General features: G+C 41.5%; 1 protein-coding gene across 3 annotated transcripts in view; it reads right to left on the reverse strand.

Moving 5' to 3' along the window:
• The window catches only part of EFTUD1 (elongation factor Tu GTP binding domain containing 1), a 118,340-nt gene that overhangs the window by 11,572 nt on the left and 87,262 nt on the right, over window positions 1-19,506 (reverse strand). For all 3 annotated transcript variants that reach the window (XM_010830867.1, XM_010830856.1, XM_010830876.1), the window contains exons 16-18: window positions 16,180-16,311; window positions 13,938-14,085; window positions 7,795-8,780 (exon numbers count right to left, since the gene is read on the reverse strand). In XM_010830867.1, coding sequence (XP_010829169.1) covers window positions 7,795-8,780; window positions 13,938-14,085; window positions 16,180-16,311 — 1,266 coding nt within the window. The remainder of the gene's footprint in view (window positions 1-7,794; window positions 8,781-13,937; window positions 14,086-16,179; window positions 16,312-19,506) is intronic.

Below are 19,506 nucleotides of genomic sequence, written 5' to 3' on the forward strand. Positions count from 1 at the left end.
TCCTGCATTGACAGACAAATTCTTTACCACCCAGGAAGCCCATTAATGCTGCAGAGCAGTTCCTAGAAAACCAACTAGAAAGGCATTTAAGTTCAATAGAAGTTCCTGGTGCTGCGGACAATTTAATATCCAGTTGATAAACACAAAATTACTCCATCCGTTAAAGCTTATTTCAAAGTTCAGTCACTTTCAAAAGACTTACTTGGTTTTGAATTTTGCTATCCAAATGTCTCATAAAATTTCGCCAAAAATTTGTACTTATTCACTAAATTCAATTGTATTTTACTAATTTTTGTTTTGTTTTGTTTTACAAAATCAAGCTCTTGTCACCTTAACTCATCTCTCAAAGCAGGAACCATGCTTAACACAGCATTGGCATATACAGTTCAATGAATTTTTGTTGCACTGAATTATGAGATGCTGGTGAAATATAAAAAGAATTACAACTATGAAATAAAAATAGGTTATAAAAGTAAACAGTAGTACTAAGTAGGCTTCTGATACATTACAATACATATATTTATAACAGTATAAGCATTTGTCCCTAAAATAAGACAGAACTACAATAACTGTAGATGTGATTAACACTAATAGTATCTAACAGAAAAGTCATCTTTTATATGTGAAGTTCTCACCCAAAGATAGAAAACAATGAAAGCATGAATGACAGATGTAAACAGCTGGAAGAAGAAATATGAAGAGAGACAATTTACTAGTTACATGATGATCAATTAAAAACACAAACCAATTCTGATGTCTATTCAAGCCCATTAAAAAAATTCTAATAAAACTACACTGCTAGGAAAGTAGATTTTGCAAGCAAAGACAGTCATTTTCTTGGTATTATTTCCCCAGACAAAACAATTTTAAGATGATTATTTTTTCTGTAATATTTCCCATTTTGACCATAAGCAATTCTACACATTTATAAAAGGATTTCTAATTTCAGCAATCTGTGTAGAAAAAAGTTTTAAGAGACTAACTCATCTTACTAAATAAAAAGGCCTGAACTCGTCCTTTCGTCAATTTTTTCCAATTCTTGGAGAGTTAAAGCAACTGGCAGGCTTCCCTCGTGGCTCAGGGGTAAAGAATCTGCCTGCAATGCGGGAGATGAGGATTCAGTCTCCAGGCCGAAGTCTTCCTGGAAGATCGCTGACCATCCAGGTAGGAAGCAAAAAGTCTCAGGAATATAGAGATCTCCTCATTTCTTTCTCCAGTCATAGGTGGTGATTTAGAAAGAAAAAGTAAAACGTAAGAGAACACAAGAGCTGACTACCCTGACATACCTCCGATACTAAAAACTGGTTATCACAACCAAAGTATTCCCCCAAACAAGAGAAAACAGGTTTAGGAGGTAATTCTCTAGTTTAAGAAGGCATCAAACCAATTAAAAAAAAAAAAAGCAAATTCCAGATCAAATCTAAACACAGCTTTTTTTAAGGCAGTGGGTAGGACAGTCAGTTGGTCTCTGAGAAATGTGTTATGAAGGCCAACCAGGGACAGTGGTACAAACCGTGTACAGTGGACCCTTGAACAACATAGGTCTGAACTGTGTGGGTCCACTTATACATCCACTTATCCATGGGTTTTTCTAAGTACATACTACGCTGTTGCTGTTTAGTCGCTCAGTTCTGTCCGACTATGACCCCATGGGCTGTAGCCCGCCAGGCTCCTCTGTCCATGGGATTCTCCAGGCAAGAACACTGGAGTGGGTGCCATTTCCTTCTCCAGGATCTTCCCAATCCAGGGATCGAACCCGCGTCTCTTACGTCTCCTGCTTTGGCAGGCAGATTCTTTACCACTGAGCCACCTGGGAAGCCCAAGCACATCCTACAGTACTACACAACCCGCATCTGAATCCACACATAGGGAAGGCCAACTCTAAAGTAACATACGGATGTTCCGCTGCATGGTCAGTCAGTGCCCATAACCCCCGTGCTGTTCAAGGGTCAACTGTACTAACCCTTCTCCATGTTCACAGTTGAGATTTTTACCTAGATAAGGCAAGGCAAAGACATGTTCTGCTTTTAAGGGAGAAGATGGCAAAAAACCCTGAGGGCTGAGATAAGCATCTCTTCCTAGAAAATGTCAGAACTGACTCTGCTGGCCAAGTGGAAAGTGCCAGGTGAAGATCAAAGAGCAGGATGACAAGAGATGCTCCAAGGACTGTGGGGCACGTGCAAGGGCCTGGTGGTGATCTCCTAACACAAACGAACACATGGGCATAGAGCACCAACTCCACAAAGGGACTCAACAGTCTGCCGGGGACTTCTGGTAAATGCCAACAGCTGAGCCTGGCTTCATTTGCTGTGCTGAAAAAGCTGTCTTCTCAGAAAGGTCAAATGCTGCTCCGAATGGATAATGCAAGGAGAGATGGCAATCTGGGGAGAAGACATGTTTTCCCGTTACCCTGGGAGTGCAGTGGAGAGACAGGCAGGCACAGACCTATGTGGACCCTGGACTTCAGGAAAGATCATTTCAAACACACAAAGGAAAAGAAAAAAAACGACAACAGTTTTCAGGATAACAAACCCTAAGATGAAACTCCTTTTTGGGAGGAATGGGAGTCTGAAAATATCAATCATGAATGATCCCAATGAGAAAAAAAGGAGGAAAAATCCTCCCCATCCAAAATAAAGCTGTCAGGTCACAGGAGGTACCTGCTGTGCCTCTGACTCCTGTTTTAAGAGGACACACACAGGAGATGGGAGAAGAAGAGGAAGACAGCAACTAAGACTTGGGGAGAGGGACACAGAATGTCCCAGATGGTGAAAACTAGAATAAGGTGAGCTGACCAAAATTACAGTTATAAGCAACAAAAGGGTCTTTTCCATGACTTTCAAAACAAGGCCGAGACACACTTACAATGTGGAGAGGCTAGTGTAATATTAACAGAGGACAGTGGGATAGCAGAGGCTGGTTCTCCGTACCTATGTTAACTCCATTTTCCCCAACAAGGAGACTGGAGAAGAAACCAGAACAAGTAGAACAAACTTCAATAGAGGAAATGCTGAAGTTCAAGACAGCTGAGAAGTTGACAAGCAACTTCTTAAACCTTCTTGAACCTTCTCAAACAAGTTCAAGTCTCCAAGACCAGAAATGTATCCTGTGGTCTTCAAGAAATCTGTCCTTTTCAGAACTTATGCATAGCAGGGTAGCTGCCAAACTACACACTAAGTAACAAGTTTTTAAGGATAAAGGCACTGGATTCCATAAACTACAGACTAGAAAATCATATGCTAGTTTCTTACAAAATTTTAAGAAAACATTATAAAGGTTTGTATATATTTATACAAGCATGAGTTAAATGAAGACATGGACTTTCTAACACAAAGTTGTTATCAATCTAAGCTTACTTCTTCTTCTAACATGGCTAGTAAGTCGGTAATGAGGGGAATGCCATATACAGAAAGGACCTCACTTCATCAAAACATCTGACTGACCACTTCTCTTTTTTTGCATCATGGGGCACGCAGGATCTTAGGTGCCTGACCAGGGATTGAACCTGTGCCCCCCTGCAGTGCAAGTGTGGAGTCCTAATCCCTGGAGTGCCAGGGAAGTCCCTGATTCAATGCCTAGTGACCATCCTTTCTCACCAGGACGCTTAAAAAAAAAAAAATTGAAAAACGAATCAATGTGTTAAGATTATGGTTAAGAAATTGAGAATTTTCTTGGCCTTAAAAACTGCCAAGCTTCCTTCATTATTGTTGTAATGTTTGTTACTATTTTACACACATACACACAAAATCTAAGAAAAAAACATTACATAGACCCAGTTTCAGATCAGATCAGATCAGTTGTTCAGTCGTGTCCAACTCTTTGCGACCCCATGGATTGCAGCACGCCAGGCCTCCCTGTCCATCACCAACTCCTGGAGTTCACTCAGACTCACGTCCATGAGTCAGTGATGCCATCCAGCCATCTCATCCTCTGTCATCCCCTTCTCCTCCTGCCCCCAATCCCTCCCAGCATCAGAGTCTTTTCCAATGAATCAACTCTTCGCATGAGGTGGCCAAAGTACTGGAGTTTCAGCTTTAGCATCATTCCTTCCAAAGAAATCCCAGGGCTGATCTCCTTCAGAATGGACTGGTTGGATCTCCTTGCAGTCCAAGGGACTCTCAAGAGTCTTCTCCAACACCACAGTTCAAAAGCATCAATTCTTCGGCGCTCAGCCTTCTTCACAGTTTACTCATATGTAAATACAAGGGTTCTAGTGGGACTACCGAAAAGAGCAATGGCACCCCACTCCAGTACTATTGCCTGGAAAATCCCATGGGCGGCGGAGCCTGGTAGGCTGCAGTCCATGGGGTCGCTAAGAGTCAGACATGACTGCGCGACTTCCCTTTCACTTTTCACTTTCATGCATTGGAGAAGGAAATGGCAACCCACTCCAGTGTTCTTGCCTGGAGAATCCCAGGGACGGGGGAGCCTGGTTGTCGTCCATCTATGGGATCACACAGAGTTGGACATGACTGAAGCAACTTTGCAGCAGCAGCAGCAGCAGCAGCAGAAGCAGCAGGACTACATCACTTCAGTTACTGAAATTTAAATGAAGCTTTTTGGGGAACAAAATAGGAAGAACAACAACAAAAAAAAATTAAAAAAAGAAATGAAGTTGATCCTAACTCCTCACAAGTTAATGACAAGATGCAACTGCTGAGACTGCGTTAAAAGAACGCTGTGCCACCTGTGGGAGGTAACAGCATGCCTGTGTTTGGTCCCGGTGAGATAGTATCTTAGGTTGCTTAATTTAAGAGGGAGGCTGACCAAATAAAGTATGTGTAAAGGTCAGCAACTGGATTGATGAAAGGATTAAAAAAAAAATCATATCCTGAAAACCAGCTGAAGGATAGGGAGAGTTTTCCCCTGGATGTAAAACTAGAAAATAAATGCTCCCCTCAAACATATGAAGTGCTATGCATGTGAGAGGGACCAATGGTGGGATGAAAGGCGAGACGCTGGCAGGAAACAAGACTTTTTGCTCAAAATGAGAAAGAAACTGTTTAATCTCAGAACTGGCTGTGAGCTACTCATCCACAGAAGTATTCAGAGTACCTGTCAGGGTAGGAGAGACAGGAGGAGGCCTCTGAAGTCTTCTTCAAGGATCTGAAGGAATCAAGACCATCTGGTTCTAATTCTACCTTTACCTTTTAAATTAAGACGATTAAGCTGGCTTAAAACTCAACATTAAAAAAAAAACAAAATAAGATCATTGCATCTGGCCCCATCATTTCATGGCAAATAGAAGGGGAGAAAGTGGAAATAGTGACAGATTTTCTTTTCTTGGGTTCCAAAACCACTGCAGACAAGGACTGCAGCCATGAAATTAAAAGACACTTGCTCCTTGGAAGAAAAGCAATGACAAACCTAGAAAGCATATTAAAAAGCAGAGATATCACTTTGCCAATCAAAGTCCATATAGTCAAAGCTATGGTTTTTCCAGCAGTCATGTATGGATGCGAGAGTTGGATCTGAAAGAAGGCTGAGTGCGAAAGAATTGATGCTTCTGAACTGTGGTGCTGGAGAAGACTCTTGAGAGTCTCTTGGACAGAAAGGAGATCAAACCAGTCAATCCCAAAGGAAATTAACCCTGAACATTCACTGGAAGGACAGATGTTGAAGCTCCAAAACTGCAGCCACCTGATGTCAAGAGTCAGCTCCTTGCAAAAGATCCTGATGCTGGGAAAGACTGAAGGCGAAAGAAGAGGGCAGCAGAAGATGAGATGGTTAAACAGCATCACCGACTTAATGGACATGCTGCTTCTGCTGCTGCTAAGTCGCTTCAGTTGTGGCTGACTCTGTTCCCCACAGACGGCAGCCCACCAGGCTCCCCGTCCCTGGGATTCTCAGGAGTTTAAGCAAACTCCAGGAGACAGCGAAGGACAGAGGAGCCTGGTGTGCTGCAGTCCATGGGGACGCAAAGAGCTGGACATGACTCATCGACTGAACAACAATAACAACAATGGAAATGTGAAGAAAATCTGGGAATGGTCTAGACCAGTGTTCGCTGAACTCAACGATGGGTACCGTGAGATATTAACAGGATGCCATACTCAAGGTAGGCTGAGAAACACTGCATGTTCCAGGCCATATTGAGATCTGACACCTGGCACGTACCGACTTTAAGCCATCCAAGGGTAACCAAATCTCTGTGCCTTTGTTTAGCTCAACCGTTTTTGAAATGCTGCTATGGGTGCTCAATTCCTTTCACAGGAACTTTACTGTGATCCAAGTCTAAATTTCTTTTGGGGGAGGAGAAAAACCGCAACAACTTAGATTTATGCTTTTAGCAATTAATTAGCAAAAGAATCAAATTAAAAGGAATGCAGAGTAGGCACATACTGACTCAAAGGACCTCAAAGCTAGAGAAAATCCAGCAGTTTGGTCCACTCGCTCAACCAGTGCAGGATCCTCCGTCTGCCCTCCTCACTGCAAAGCAGCTCCATGATCTCAGGGGGTAAGAGAATTACTGGGTGCCAGGCCTGGTTCTGGGGCCCGTATCTGTGTTCTCATGTTACTCTCCACAACTTCCAATGAGTTATATTACCTTCCTTTTTCAGAGGTGAAAAAAATATGTCTCAGTGAAGTCAAATCTTTCAAAAGTCAAAATAGATACTGAGTCCTAGGCTCAACATCTCCTGAAGAGATCTTAAACATTCTTCTCCCAAAGAGAAAAATCAGGAGCAGCATTTGGTATAATGTTAGTAGTGGATAAAGTCCTCAAGTCTCCTCAGGAGAGACCCAGAATTCACAGAGGCCCTTTGTGTTAGGGGCACAAGAGTGTTGTCTGACTCTTTGATAGCTGTCACAACTTTGCTTACCCAGACTGATATGGCGATTCCCTTGTGCAAAACTACTGCACAGGTTTGAATGGTAATGGTATATGAGCAGTTTAAACCTCATTTACCAGATCTTTCATTACAGAAATGAGTCTTTCTACTTTTGCAGAATAAAATATCCTTAGTTGTTCAACTTCCACTTCCTTGCCCCCAAGATTTTTATTTTACATTTAAGGCCTCTGGCTTTCCAAGATCTTGCTGTTGTCTAGTCGCTTGGGCATGTCTGTATCTTTGTGAATCCATGGACTGTAGCCTGCTAGGCTCCTTTGTCCCTGGGATTCTCCAGGTTAAGAATACTGGAGCAGGATGCTGTTTCCTTCTCTAGAGCATCTTCCCAAGCCAGGGATCAAACCTACATCTCCTGCATTGACAAGAGGATTCTTTATCACTGAGCCACCTGGGAAATCCTATTCTAAGATCTTGTGCCATGTGCTCAGTCACTCAGTTATGTCTGACTTTTTGTGACCCCAGGGACTATAGCCCACCAGGCTCCTCTGTACACAGAATTTTCCAGGCAAGAATGCTGGAGTGGGTTGCCATTTCCTAGTCCAATTGGCTTTCCTGTTGGTAAAAGATGCAGGAATCCTACGTGGCTGGAGCCCCACACCTTGATAAAACTGAGAACGCAGTAGCTGTGACAAGGATGGTATTGGCTCCTCTTGGGCCCCTCAATTGTGAGCTACCCTTTCCTTTGGCTCGCAGAGTCTCCAATATTCTCTCCAGGGTCCTTCTTGCCTCACCCCATCGTGGCCTACCTCGAGGGACTAAGAGCCTGAGTTTGGGGCTGTGTGCTAATGCATGCAGGATGGCCCACGGGAGGTGGCTAAGATCTTAGTTCCTTGATAAATCAGATAACAATGTAGCTTCTGTGAAAACATATTAAATGCGTTTGGTTTTCTAATCTACAAGAGGTCACTACTACTCAGGGCATCTGTCTTTCCCTCTCCCGCCTTACCGAGAACATCGCTGGTGGCCATGATATCGCATGTGTACATCGCTGCCATCAGTCGCTGTGGCTTCACTTGCAGTGCGTAGCGACAGGCTTCCTTCATGGTGGCTATGAGCTGTCCTGAAAAGGGCCCGTAGCAGTCAGTGAGTGGAGACTCTCCTCTCTGGGAAGCCCTCTTCTCAAAGGGCTCAGAGCCATAGTCTTGCAGCTCCTGCTGTTCATCTCCACCTGAGCGGGTGTCACCTTCCCCCTGTCTCTCCTTCGCCAGATCACCCGGTTCTTGATTCTGTTTATTACTTGCTGTCTGTTCTTCAAACTTGCTCAGGTCCCATTTTTCCAAGACAAAACACACACCCATGAGTGGCTCCTCGCACATGGGGCCAGAGAGGGTGGCTAGCTGGAAGCCGCTCACAATGCTGTTGCCCAGGTCTCGGTACCGATTGGCTTCTTTTGAAGCTTTGCCATCGAGGCCTGTCCACACTGAATTCTGAAAATCCTCACTTTTATTTACTAGTATGTTGGGCCCACATTTTCTTGGGCCAAATGACCAGATTTGGTCCACCGTGTTCCTCCACTTCCTCCCGGTGAGGTGGTGCTCGAGCTTTCCTTTGAATTCCCAGATTTTCTCTTGGGTCTTCTGATGGATCATCTGAGGATTATTTTTGCCCTCGTTTAGAGAGGACGTTAACTGCTCCATAGAACGAATCAGGTCACTGCTTTCTTCTAGAATCTGAGTCACCTCCTCTGGGAGCGGCAGGGCTCGGACGCTGAGTGTGGCAAGTTTGTTGGGAGTCGTCATGGTGATGAGCCCATCGGAGTCAACCTGGATTCCTTCAGGGATTTTGCTCTGATCCTCCTTTGTTTGGTGGATGACCGCAACTTTCTGTTGTTTGCCGATTTCTTCATTGACCATGTCAACTTTCGGGGGTTTTGTGATTGTTTCTCTGAATGGAATGATGGGTTCAGATACACTGATTTCAATCTTTGCAAACCTACAAAGTTGAGAGGAATAACACAAGGTTATCATCAAAATGGCATCAGAACTTCCATGGAGCAACATTACATAATGAATATTCTGCAAAAATGCAGATATATAAAAATTATTTCACTAGGAAATATTGGTGATTTACAATCTATCAGAATTCAAAAACCGCTTTCATTTCAGATTGAAAAGACTACCTGTAGTGGGAAGAAATCTTCAGGGAGTTCCTTGCATATACCAGAATCTCACTGCTTTGTTCACTCATTCTCAAAACAAATAAATCATGTATTTAGATAAAACTGTTTTGAGTGGAGAATAAATGTTTTAATAAGATTGACATATTAATTCTTTAAAATAATATCTGCCAGTTGAAGAATCTGGATAAGGAAAGCTCAATGATGAAAACTTAATAATAGAGCGGAAAAAAAAATTCACAGAACATCAGGATATCCTCTCCAATCCTGACAGTGTACTTGGCTTTGATGAGGCTCATGGTGAGGCCAAAAAGGTCAAGGAGCTTGTTTAGAGCGGCTCTGTCCTAAAGAGCTTCTGCAATGATGCGAATGTTCCATACCTGTACTGTGATTACCGAGCCCTTGAAATGCAGCTAGTATAACTAGGGAAATCAAGTTTTATTTTTATTTCATTTTAATTACATTTAAATAGCCACACATGGCTGCTGAACATCTGAAATGTGGCTAGTGTGACGGAGGGACTGAATTTTCAATCTTATCCAACTTTAATATCTGGCCACTGTATTGGACCACAGAAGTCTTGACCCTCAGTGTGGCATCAGGTTCAGAAAGCCGCTTTTCTCACGTGCCATCAAGTTTAGTTTCACACTGCACTTTCTTTCAGATGAGCTGTAAGTTCACCAAGGGCAGATTCTGGAAACTGGCACGGTTTGAGTCTGATGATGATAAAACCAGGCAATCTTTCTTTTTCTCTTATTTTCTGTCTACCTCATTCCCAGGTAATACTAAGGCTTTGGTCTGGTCTACCATTGGCAATGTGGATGGATATATGTATAAATGTACATATATATGTACATGCATAAGCGCATATGTATGTACACATATATACTATAAGATACCTCTGGATTCTGGAATAACGCTTTTTCCCTGGGAACTGTGATTCAATAAGGAAATTAAACACTGAAAGTAAAACGTTTTAAAATGCTTACTTTTGATTCTAAGTTTGTTTTTGCTTTCTACATTTTGTGGGTATAGGACAGGTATTTGGTTTATCTGATTTTATACTTTTTGATAAATTTGAAAATTCAATAAATGGTTTTCTAAAAATCATGTTACCACAAGTGGTTTTAGAATACAGAACCCAAAGAGATCATAAAATGTGGAAGAAAATTAAAATGTTCTGAAAAAATATTCCCTTCAAGGAAGATTTTGTTGCCAGTGAGTATGTTTACTTTCAAGGATTAGTTTATTCCAATGCTATATATATTGTTGCAGAATATACAACAAGATGGGTATCTACCTGACACTTTATTACTACTCTGACACTGGATGAAGGTGGCAGACACAATCTTACCTAAGAACCGGCACTTGTTTTGAAACATTCACAAGCTCTGCGCTGCCAGGGTTTAAAGAACCTGGAGCCTGAGATGTAAAATTTAAGATAAAATAACAATGAAAAAAGATGTGTATATATATGTGTGTGTGTGTGTGTTCTTCCCACTAATCACTTATTATGTACGAGGCGCTGTGGTACATGGTTTACATGTGTTACTTAGTAGGTGTATTACTATACTCATTTTGTAGAGGAGAAAACCAAGTAAGAAAGATCAAATAATTTCTCCAAAGTTACAGAACAAGTAAGCTGGGTTTCAAGTCTAGTTCTGACCTCAGAATCAATGTGTTTAGCCATTATGCTATCCCGAAAAATCCAATTAAACAGCATACTAAAGGAGTAATTCACTACAATACTAAGTAGTTTTTATTATAGGTTATACAAATTGATTTGTATTAGGACATCTGCAAAAATATCACATTAAAAGGATCTAATAATCTATTCAACCATCTTTACAAATGCTAAATGGCATTCAGTAAAATTTAATATCCATTCCTTGTTTTTCAAAAAGAAAAGCACTCAGAAATTTTAGAAATAGGAAAATGTTTTAAAAATTATCATTATTTAGAGAAAATAAGTTCATATACTGAGAACACTCAAGAAAACAGATTGCACAGCTACTGAAACTGTGAGTGAGTCCATCTATGACACTCCCATTTCCCTTGTATTATAAGGTCCAAAGGGCTAAAAGTCTCATTAGTCCTTCTAATTTCTAAGGTTTCCAAGAATTCTCCCACAGTCATCACTTGTAAGATTAATTAGAATCACTCCACATCATGGAAAGGTTGGTGTGTGTATGGTTGTCATACCTACAAAGTGTCTCAGAGCTAAAGGTTCTTTAAACCCTGGCAGTGCAGAGCATGTGAATGTTTCAAAACAAGTGCCAGAGGCTGAGACTACATTAGTAATCTTCCATGGCTTCCTGCCATATCTGAGCATTACTGCCTTGAGAGGTGGATGGCGAGAACTCTGACAGTTTTGCTGGCCAAAAGACCACAGGTAGCCCCCGTGTCTCCCACACCTGTACTAATGCATTCCTGAACATGTGTGTCAAAGTCAAAAGGACTTATATATTAGAAGGCAGGTTCTGTCTTAAAAAAAACAACCTTTAGAATTTTCTATATGTTCTTATTCTAAGTATAACTGCAAACTTTAACAGTCATATCGAATAGTACACAGAGCAAAACTAACTCCACTGATCTATGACTTGTCACAATGTGAACACTCATGTAAACCACTACTCAAGTTAGAAACATTACTAACCCTCAGAAGGCCCCCTCATGTGTTCTCCCAACCCCACAAATGTGACCTCTATCTTGATTTTCACTGTAATCCATTTAAATTATTTTTTATCACCTAAACATGTAACCCCTATACTACATACGTTCCGTTTGGCCTGCTTCTTGGACTTCATGTAAATAGAATCAAACTTATTTTTTTCAATTGTCTTCTGCTCAACATTATGCTATGAGATTCATCCATGTCTGCATAGTTAGCTTGAGATTATTATATAAAATTCCATAATTTTTTTTCCAAAAAAACTCCATTTCAAGTTTTTTTCAGCTTTTGCCTATTAAAATTTTTATTGCTATGAATATTCTTTCAAAAATTTATTTATTTTTTAATTGAAGGATAATTGCTTTACAATATTGGTTTCATTTCTGCCATACATCAAGCTATGAATATTCTTGATACATCTGTCCACTGTGTGTTACATATAGATAGAATAGAAACGAGAGTGGATCTGCCAAGCTATGGGAAATAACTATCTTCTACCTCAGGAGATAACACCAAGTAATTGCTGACTTGAAGTAGAATTCTAATTACCAAAAAGTGTTATTTTTAAAGGCAAGTTAATGACCTGAGAAATGTAAGGTTACTTAACACTGGGTTTTAATTTGGTAGCAAAAAGAAAGAAAATAGTTCAAAAACTCCAAAAAATAACATTTTAATATTATTTAAAAAATAGAATAAAATAAACCCTCTGCAGGACTTTCCTGGTGGTTCAGTGGTTAAGAATCTACCTGCTAATGCAGGGGACACTGGTTTGATCCCTGGTTGGGGAACTAAACCCCTGCGGCAACTAAGCCCGTCCGCCACAACTACTGAGCCCAGGCAACCTACAGCCTGTGCTCTGCAACAAGAGAAGCTACGGCAATGAGAAACCCGAGCGCCGTAACTAGAGAGGAGCCCCTGATGCCACAACTAGAGAAAGCCCGAGCACAGCAAAGAAGACCCAGCACAGCCAAAACTAAGTATATAAATAAAATCACACACACACACATATAGAGAGAGAAAGAGAGAGAGATACAGAATATAAACCCCAAGTAGGTGGTGCTGCAGAAGCAGCTCTTCTTATTCTGCTGTATTATTAGTAGTAGTAAAGCAGAACTACAATAGTACCTACTACTACTACTACTACTACTAGTACCACCACCACCAATTTTACTAGGTTGCTTTAAGAATTAAATGAGACATGCAGACTTTAACAGTGACTGGTATGTAATATTTAGTAGGTAATTATGTTGATTACTTACAATTATTATTTAACTATAATGATCATGGTTATTAAAGTCCCAGAAAATTGAAAAACAAAAGCAAAGAAGGCCACTACAGGGCCATTCATCAAAGAAAAACAAATGATCAATAAATACATTAAAAAATGTTTCAGTATCATAACTAAGCACAGAAAGTGTATATTAACAATGAACAAACATTTGTCTTCCAGACTGATGAAAATATAAAAAATTATGATATACAGGGCTGCCAAAAGTTTGGGAAAAGGAACACTTCCAAGTACATTTTGCTAGTTACAGTGTAAATTGGTACAGACTTTAAGGATAATATGGATTATAAGCCTAAAAAATATGCCAGCAATATAATATGCTACCTTCTGAGTTAGCAGTTGTTAGCAGTTAGCAGTTGTTAGCAGTTAGCAGTTTATCTGAACCAAATAATCAGAGCTGTATATATAGATATCTGTAGATATTTGAGTATGCATAGAACAGACTAGGGATTTATCAATCCAAATGTAATGGTCATAATTATCTCTGCATGGTAACTGAATGATTCTTTTTATTCTTCTGTATTTTCCTAATTGCTGTAATAAACATATATTACCTTTGGAATAAAGAGGAAAAACACAACTCACAAAAAGTTATTTGGGAATAGTTATGCCTATTTTATGACACTTACATATCACTGTGATAGAAAAATATGCAGATTTACTGAAGGTCTCTACTGCAGAGATGACATCAATAAGGAAGTCTATCCTAACTACAGTCTAAGTTCACAAAATATGATTTTGTTTTGTTGCCCCGACATGCTGTGTGTGTATATGCTTAAATACATATTTATGAAAATATTTTATGACTTACACTAAAAATGCAAAATCATGCAAGCAGAGCAGTGAATACTATTAGTAAAAGTAAATCTATGGTCCAATAACACAATAACAATTCATGTTTAAGTTGAGGGCACTCAATTTTTCTCCAACAGCAAACAACAGTATACATTCAAGGGGCTTAGCAAACACTAAGACACCCCACCGATTGGGGCTCCATCTCGGTCGCCACCTAACCTTTCTTTCAAGTCATCCAGGCAGCGCTGAAGGTGGACTTCCCCTGCTGTGACTAAAACGTGCTCTCCTGTTTCCTGAATGAAAACCTGGACACAAGGATCAGCTTGGTTTAACAGCTTCATTCCTTTGACGAGTTGAGGCATTTCACCTAGATTAACAAAATGAAATACTGATTAAATACAAGGTAAGGACTGACATAATCTAAAGACAGCATCCATGGGAAAACTCATGACAAATTCTGAAGGGAAAAGCATAATGTGATGAACTTTTACAACAATGGTTTACTCTGTTTTTCCAAATAATACAGCAATGTGAAGAAAACTATCTTCTAATAATTTATTTGTACAGACAGCTAACATGAGACACATGTCACAAACTTATCATCAAGGCTCCCAAAGCTGATCCATACCAATTCTTCAAACTCTCAGCAGATATAAATTACCATTATTACTTGTAAATCACCAAAATATATTACAAATGTATATATACGTAGAAATGTAACAGAACTCTTTCCATATAGTACCTATAAAACTATAAAATCAGTATTCTAATTAGTATGAGAAAAACTGAGGTCAGAAAAAAAAAATCACCATCTTCATTTCATCAAAATCTGTGTAACGGGTAAGTGGCCCTGTAAAAACTGATATCATGACTTAGTAAAGCCAATAACGCATGTCTTCCATTGGACTGTGTGTAACTTTGTGAGGTGCATTTTTCAGTAATAACAGTCACTAATACTAAGGGCTACAATAAATGGAGCCTAGAAACAGATCTGTGCAGCTATCTTACAAAGTGTTATGGTAAGGTTTTAAAAAATAATGAAGCCTCATTGTGGAAGGCAGACTCTAAGATGGCCCCAAGTCACCCTCATCTTCTGCTAGTCACACTCAGTGCAGTCCTCTCCCACAGGGAACCGGGCTGGCCCGTCGGATCAACACAACACTGCAGACTGGAATGTGACTCCTAAGGCAGATCACAGAAGGCTTCTGCTTTAGTGTCCTGGACTCCTGGTGAAAGCCAGTCACCACACTGCACTCCAGGATCACCAAGCAGCTGTGAGGAGAGGTCCCTGTGGAGGAACCCAGGTCCCCAGTGAGCATCGACTTGTGAGACCCTGTGAGTGAACCACCTTGCAAGTCCAGGTACACCTTCAGATGGCTGCGGCCTGTGGTTACACACAACTACAACTGCATAAGGCCCCCTAACTGAACCCTTCCAGAACTCTTGACCAGAAGAATTGCCAAGAATAATAGGAGTAGTTACTGTTCTCTCAAGTCACCAAATTTTGGAGTAACATGTTAGGCAGTCCTAGATAACTAACAGAATTATAAACCACAATCACAAGTGATTGGGCTGGCCAAAAAGTTCATTTGGGTTTCCCTGTACCATCATACTTATCTGTTAAGGGTCTCTGGGATCCTCAGTAGCTAGGATATGTCTCAGAACCTGGGGCAGAGACAAGCTTTCTGAGGGCCCAGCTCTGAGGAGAGAGGGGATATACAGATACAGGGGCAGTGAGCTACTACACACGTCAACAGAAATCTGTGTTTGTGAGCAAATCACACGTTTGCTCTCTGGTTCCCCTAGAGCAGTCTGGAAGACACTTCACTGGCTACCCCTGAACGCTGGCAGCAGAGTCACGGGGAACAGGGGGTGAGTGACAGTCACAGGAAGTAAAGTACAAGAGTCAGTGAGGATTGGCCAGGCACATGGTAGGAACCGAAGACTAAGTATTAGTTATTAATCCTATAGGGCCTGGTGTGTGTGGCTATCACACAGCCAGACAGAAAGGGGCAGGGAGTGCTTTCCAAACACAAAGGGAATGCCAGATGATCTAGCACACCCACGGGGGAGCAGATGTGAATTCTCAATCAAGCAGTCTTGCATAAGATTCTAAAGAACCAGTCACGTAAAACATGAGCTCTGCTGAGACATGACCCTGTGCCAGGGTTCTGGGGGATGCAGAGATGACCCCGTTTCTGCCATAAAAAAGAAGATAAAGTCTCCCTGGATAGCAAAGGTGCCTAAAGATGCCAGATTCCTAAGAGAGAGGTTAGATCCCCCTGGAAATGGTGGTGGTCTATATGGTCTTATGGCTCTGTGAGTTATATACCCCTGTTATGTACCTCCAGGAAAATTGACAGTCTACTACTGAAACAAACCAGGAGAAACCAAGCATTAAATGCATGTATTTAAAAAATGTAATGAACATCACATGCTTTTAAAAACGAGGCCATCTTACTTGGGTGTTTCGGTTCAATAGCAACCCTCACAATAGGGGTGGCTTCGAAGTTGAGAGGTATGAATGGTGGGCAGGATGGTGAGGTACACAGTGTGGCTGACTTCAGCACGAAGTCCTGAAGGCCTCCAATTCCTGCGGGGAGGAAAAGACCCATGGAGTCAACAAAAGAAGATAAATTCTGAATTTATGTTAGAAAAATAACATCAACCCAGTATATATGTCACAGATAAAAAACACTTAAGAAATCAGGCTAAAACGTGACCACAGCAGTGATCCTGTCCAGATACGTATGTCTGAAGACATCAATTACTTTTTAAATTGGAACTCTAAAATTTTTAAATACATTAATTTGATGAAGATGAGTCTCTACTGAAATAATCTCTTTTGCCAAATCGACTTGCATGCGGGTAAACAGAATTTTAGAGACTTTCAGACCAGAGTATCAGCTACCCCACACCTCATCCCTCTCCTGCTCTGATCCACTTCAGGCTCCCAGCTGGGAGTTGCATAAGCTTCTAGAGAAGGGGTTTCCATGCTCTGGGCTGCATACTGGGATCTCCTGTCAGATCGGCTGGTGGCAGCAGACTAGAAATAAAGTGCACAATAAATATAATGTACTTGAATCATCCTGAAATCATCCCCACACCCCAGTCTGTGAAAAAACTGTCTTCCATGACACTGGTCCCTGGTGCCAAAAAGGTTGGGGACCCCTGCTCTAAAGGATACATATTTGTCTTTGAACAGACAGGAACAGAGAGAATGCCTCCAAAAGTGAGATGAAGGGGTCATACTGAACCTCACATCCAGAGTAAGAGCAGACAACACTTTAGAACAAATTAAGAAACACATGGGCTGCCCTGATAGCTCAGCTGGTAGAGAATCCACCTGCAACGCGGAAGATCTGCTGGAGAAGGGATAGGCTACCCACTCCAGTATTCTTGGGCTTCCTTTGTTGGCTCAGCTGGTAAAGAATCCACCTGCAATGTGGGAGACCTGGGTTCGATCCCTGGGTTGGGACGATCCCCTGGAGAAAGGAAAGGCTACCCACTCCAGCATTCTTGCCTGTAGAATTCCATGGACTGTATAATCCATAGGGTAGCAAAGAGTCAGACACGACTGAACAAATTTCACTTTCACTTTAAGAAACACATAGAAGGGCCACTTTTATGCTTTTGGTTTCAGTTCAGTTCAGTTCAGTCGCTCAGTCGTGTCTGACTCTTTGTGACCCCATGAATCGCAGTACGCCAGGCCTCCCTGTCCATAAGGTAAACGTTAAAGAGGGCATGGAAGGAGAGGCCACCTGTTTTAGGAGAAAGTGACAGGTGAAAGGGGCAGGGATATTCAAGCAGCATTCTGCTTCTCCATCTCCAGCTTAGAGACAAGTATGGAAAGGAAACAACTCTGCTGCTGTCGGCTGACAAATGGATGTAAAGGTACAGGGTGCTGTGGTGCCGCACCATGGACCACCCATCCTGGAGGAGGGAACTGAAGCAGAGCTTTCTGACACACAAGCCCAGAAGGTGGCAGAGGTCTCTCTGAGTCTGATCACACCGGGTGAAAAGCCCCCTCCAGCTGCCCCTCCTGAAAGTCTCCAGGCATCACTCTCCCCACTACACTACAGGGTCACTCCAGCTATAGGAACACCTTCTTCACACTGGGCTGGAACATGTCTCCCCCATCTCTACACACTGTTCTGAGTTCCATTCCTCAAAGGTCCACAGAAAACATGCTTCTTCCACTTTTACCAACTACCCTTTGGGTTTCAGAGGCATCTGTCAGGCCCTTTTAATCCCTTTCTGTCTCACACTAAACCTCATTAGGTCCTCTGACTTTAACTCATGACATGACCGCTAGAACTTTCCTGTGCAGGGGACCCTCTTCAGACTTATGTCTCCAAGGTGCCGCCGGTTCATTTCCTTGGTCAAGGTCTACACTTCTTACTGCTGTGCGTCCTGGCCCAGCACACAGACACATCTATGCCTGGTCATGGCTTACTGTTAATGTCCCTTACGTACCACGGCAGACCTGGGCCTGCCCAAGTTTCCATCAAGTCTACTAGAAATAACAACATCTGCCATGAATACAGGGGGTGAGGACAACCTTACAGTAAATACTCCCCCTCAAACCTCATCCATCCTGCTCTGACCTCTGGCGAGCAGGCACTTCCTTCCTGCTCAGATAGCACATGGTTTCAAGGAAAAGATAAATGCTGGTCTCTCCTCTGTGTCACCAGGGAAGCAGGCTGCAGATGGTCACTATATTCTGAACACTGTCTCTTTAAAACCTTCTGGTTTACATTTTTGCTGTTCTTGTTACTTAGATATGCCCAGATTTGTGAACATGATTGCAACTCCCCTAGAAACAGAAAAACAAAAAGTCAATATTCCTAGTCAAGATTAAGATTTTAAGGAAAAGATTATGCTCCAATGACAGTCATTGGAGTTATTTGGGTGAATCACAATAAAATGATTTAAAAATCACTTTGAGAATTTCTTGTTGCACTGTCAGATAATTATTAAGTATAGAACTTTATTTTTTTTTTCCTTTTTTTAAATTTTTTTATTTTTATTTTTTTACTAATAAAAATTTCTAAAAATAAACCCTCCTCCCTCCTCCCTCTCCATACCATCCCTCTGAGTCGTCCCAGTGCACCAGCCCCAAGCATCCAGCATCGTGCATTGAACCTGGACTGGCATCTCGTTTCATACATGACATTTCACATGTTTCAATGCCATTCTCCCAAATCTTCCCACCCTCTCCCTCTCCCACAGAGTCCAAAAGACTGTTCTATACATCAGTGTCTCTTTTGCTGTCTCGTATACAGGGTTATCGTTACCATCTTTCTAAATTCCATATATATGCGTTAGTATACTGTATTGGTGTTTGTCCTTCTGGCTTACTTCACTCTGTATAATAGGCTCCAGTTTCATCCACCTCATTAGAACTGATTCAAATGTATTCTTTTTAATGGCTGAGTAATACTCCATTGTGTATATGTACCAGTGCTTTCTTATCCATTCATCTGCTGATGGACATCTAGGTTGTTTCCATGTCCTGGCTATTATAAACAGTGCTGCGATGAACATTGGGGTACACGTGTCTCTTTCCCTTCTGGTTTCCTCAGTGTGTATGCCCAGCAGTGGGATTGCTGGATCATAAGGCAGTTCTATTTCCAGTTTTTTAAGGAATCTCCACACTGTTCTCCATAGTGGCTATACTAGTTTGCATTCCCACCAACAGTGTAAGAGGGTTCCCTTTTCTCCACACCCTCTCCAGCATTTATTATTTGTAGACTTTTGGATCGCAGCCATTCTGACTGGTGTGAAA

This window comes from Bison bison, unplaced genomic scaffold (assembly GCF_000754665.1).
Source record: "Bison bison bison isolate TAMUID 2011002044 unplaced genomic scaffold, Bison_UMD1.0 scf7180017859304, whole genome shotgun sequence".
In the NCBI taxonomy this organism is placed as follows: Eukaryota; Metazoa; Chordata; class Mammalia; order Artiodactyla; family Bovidae; genus Bison; species Bison bison.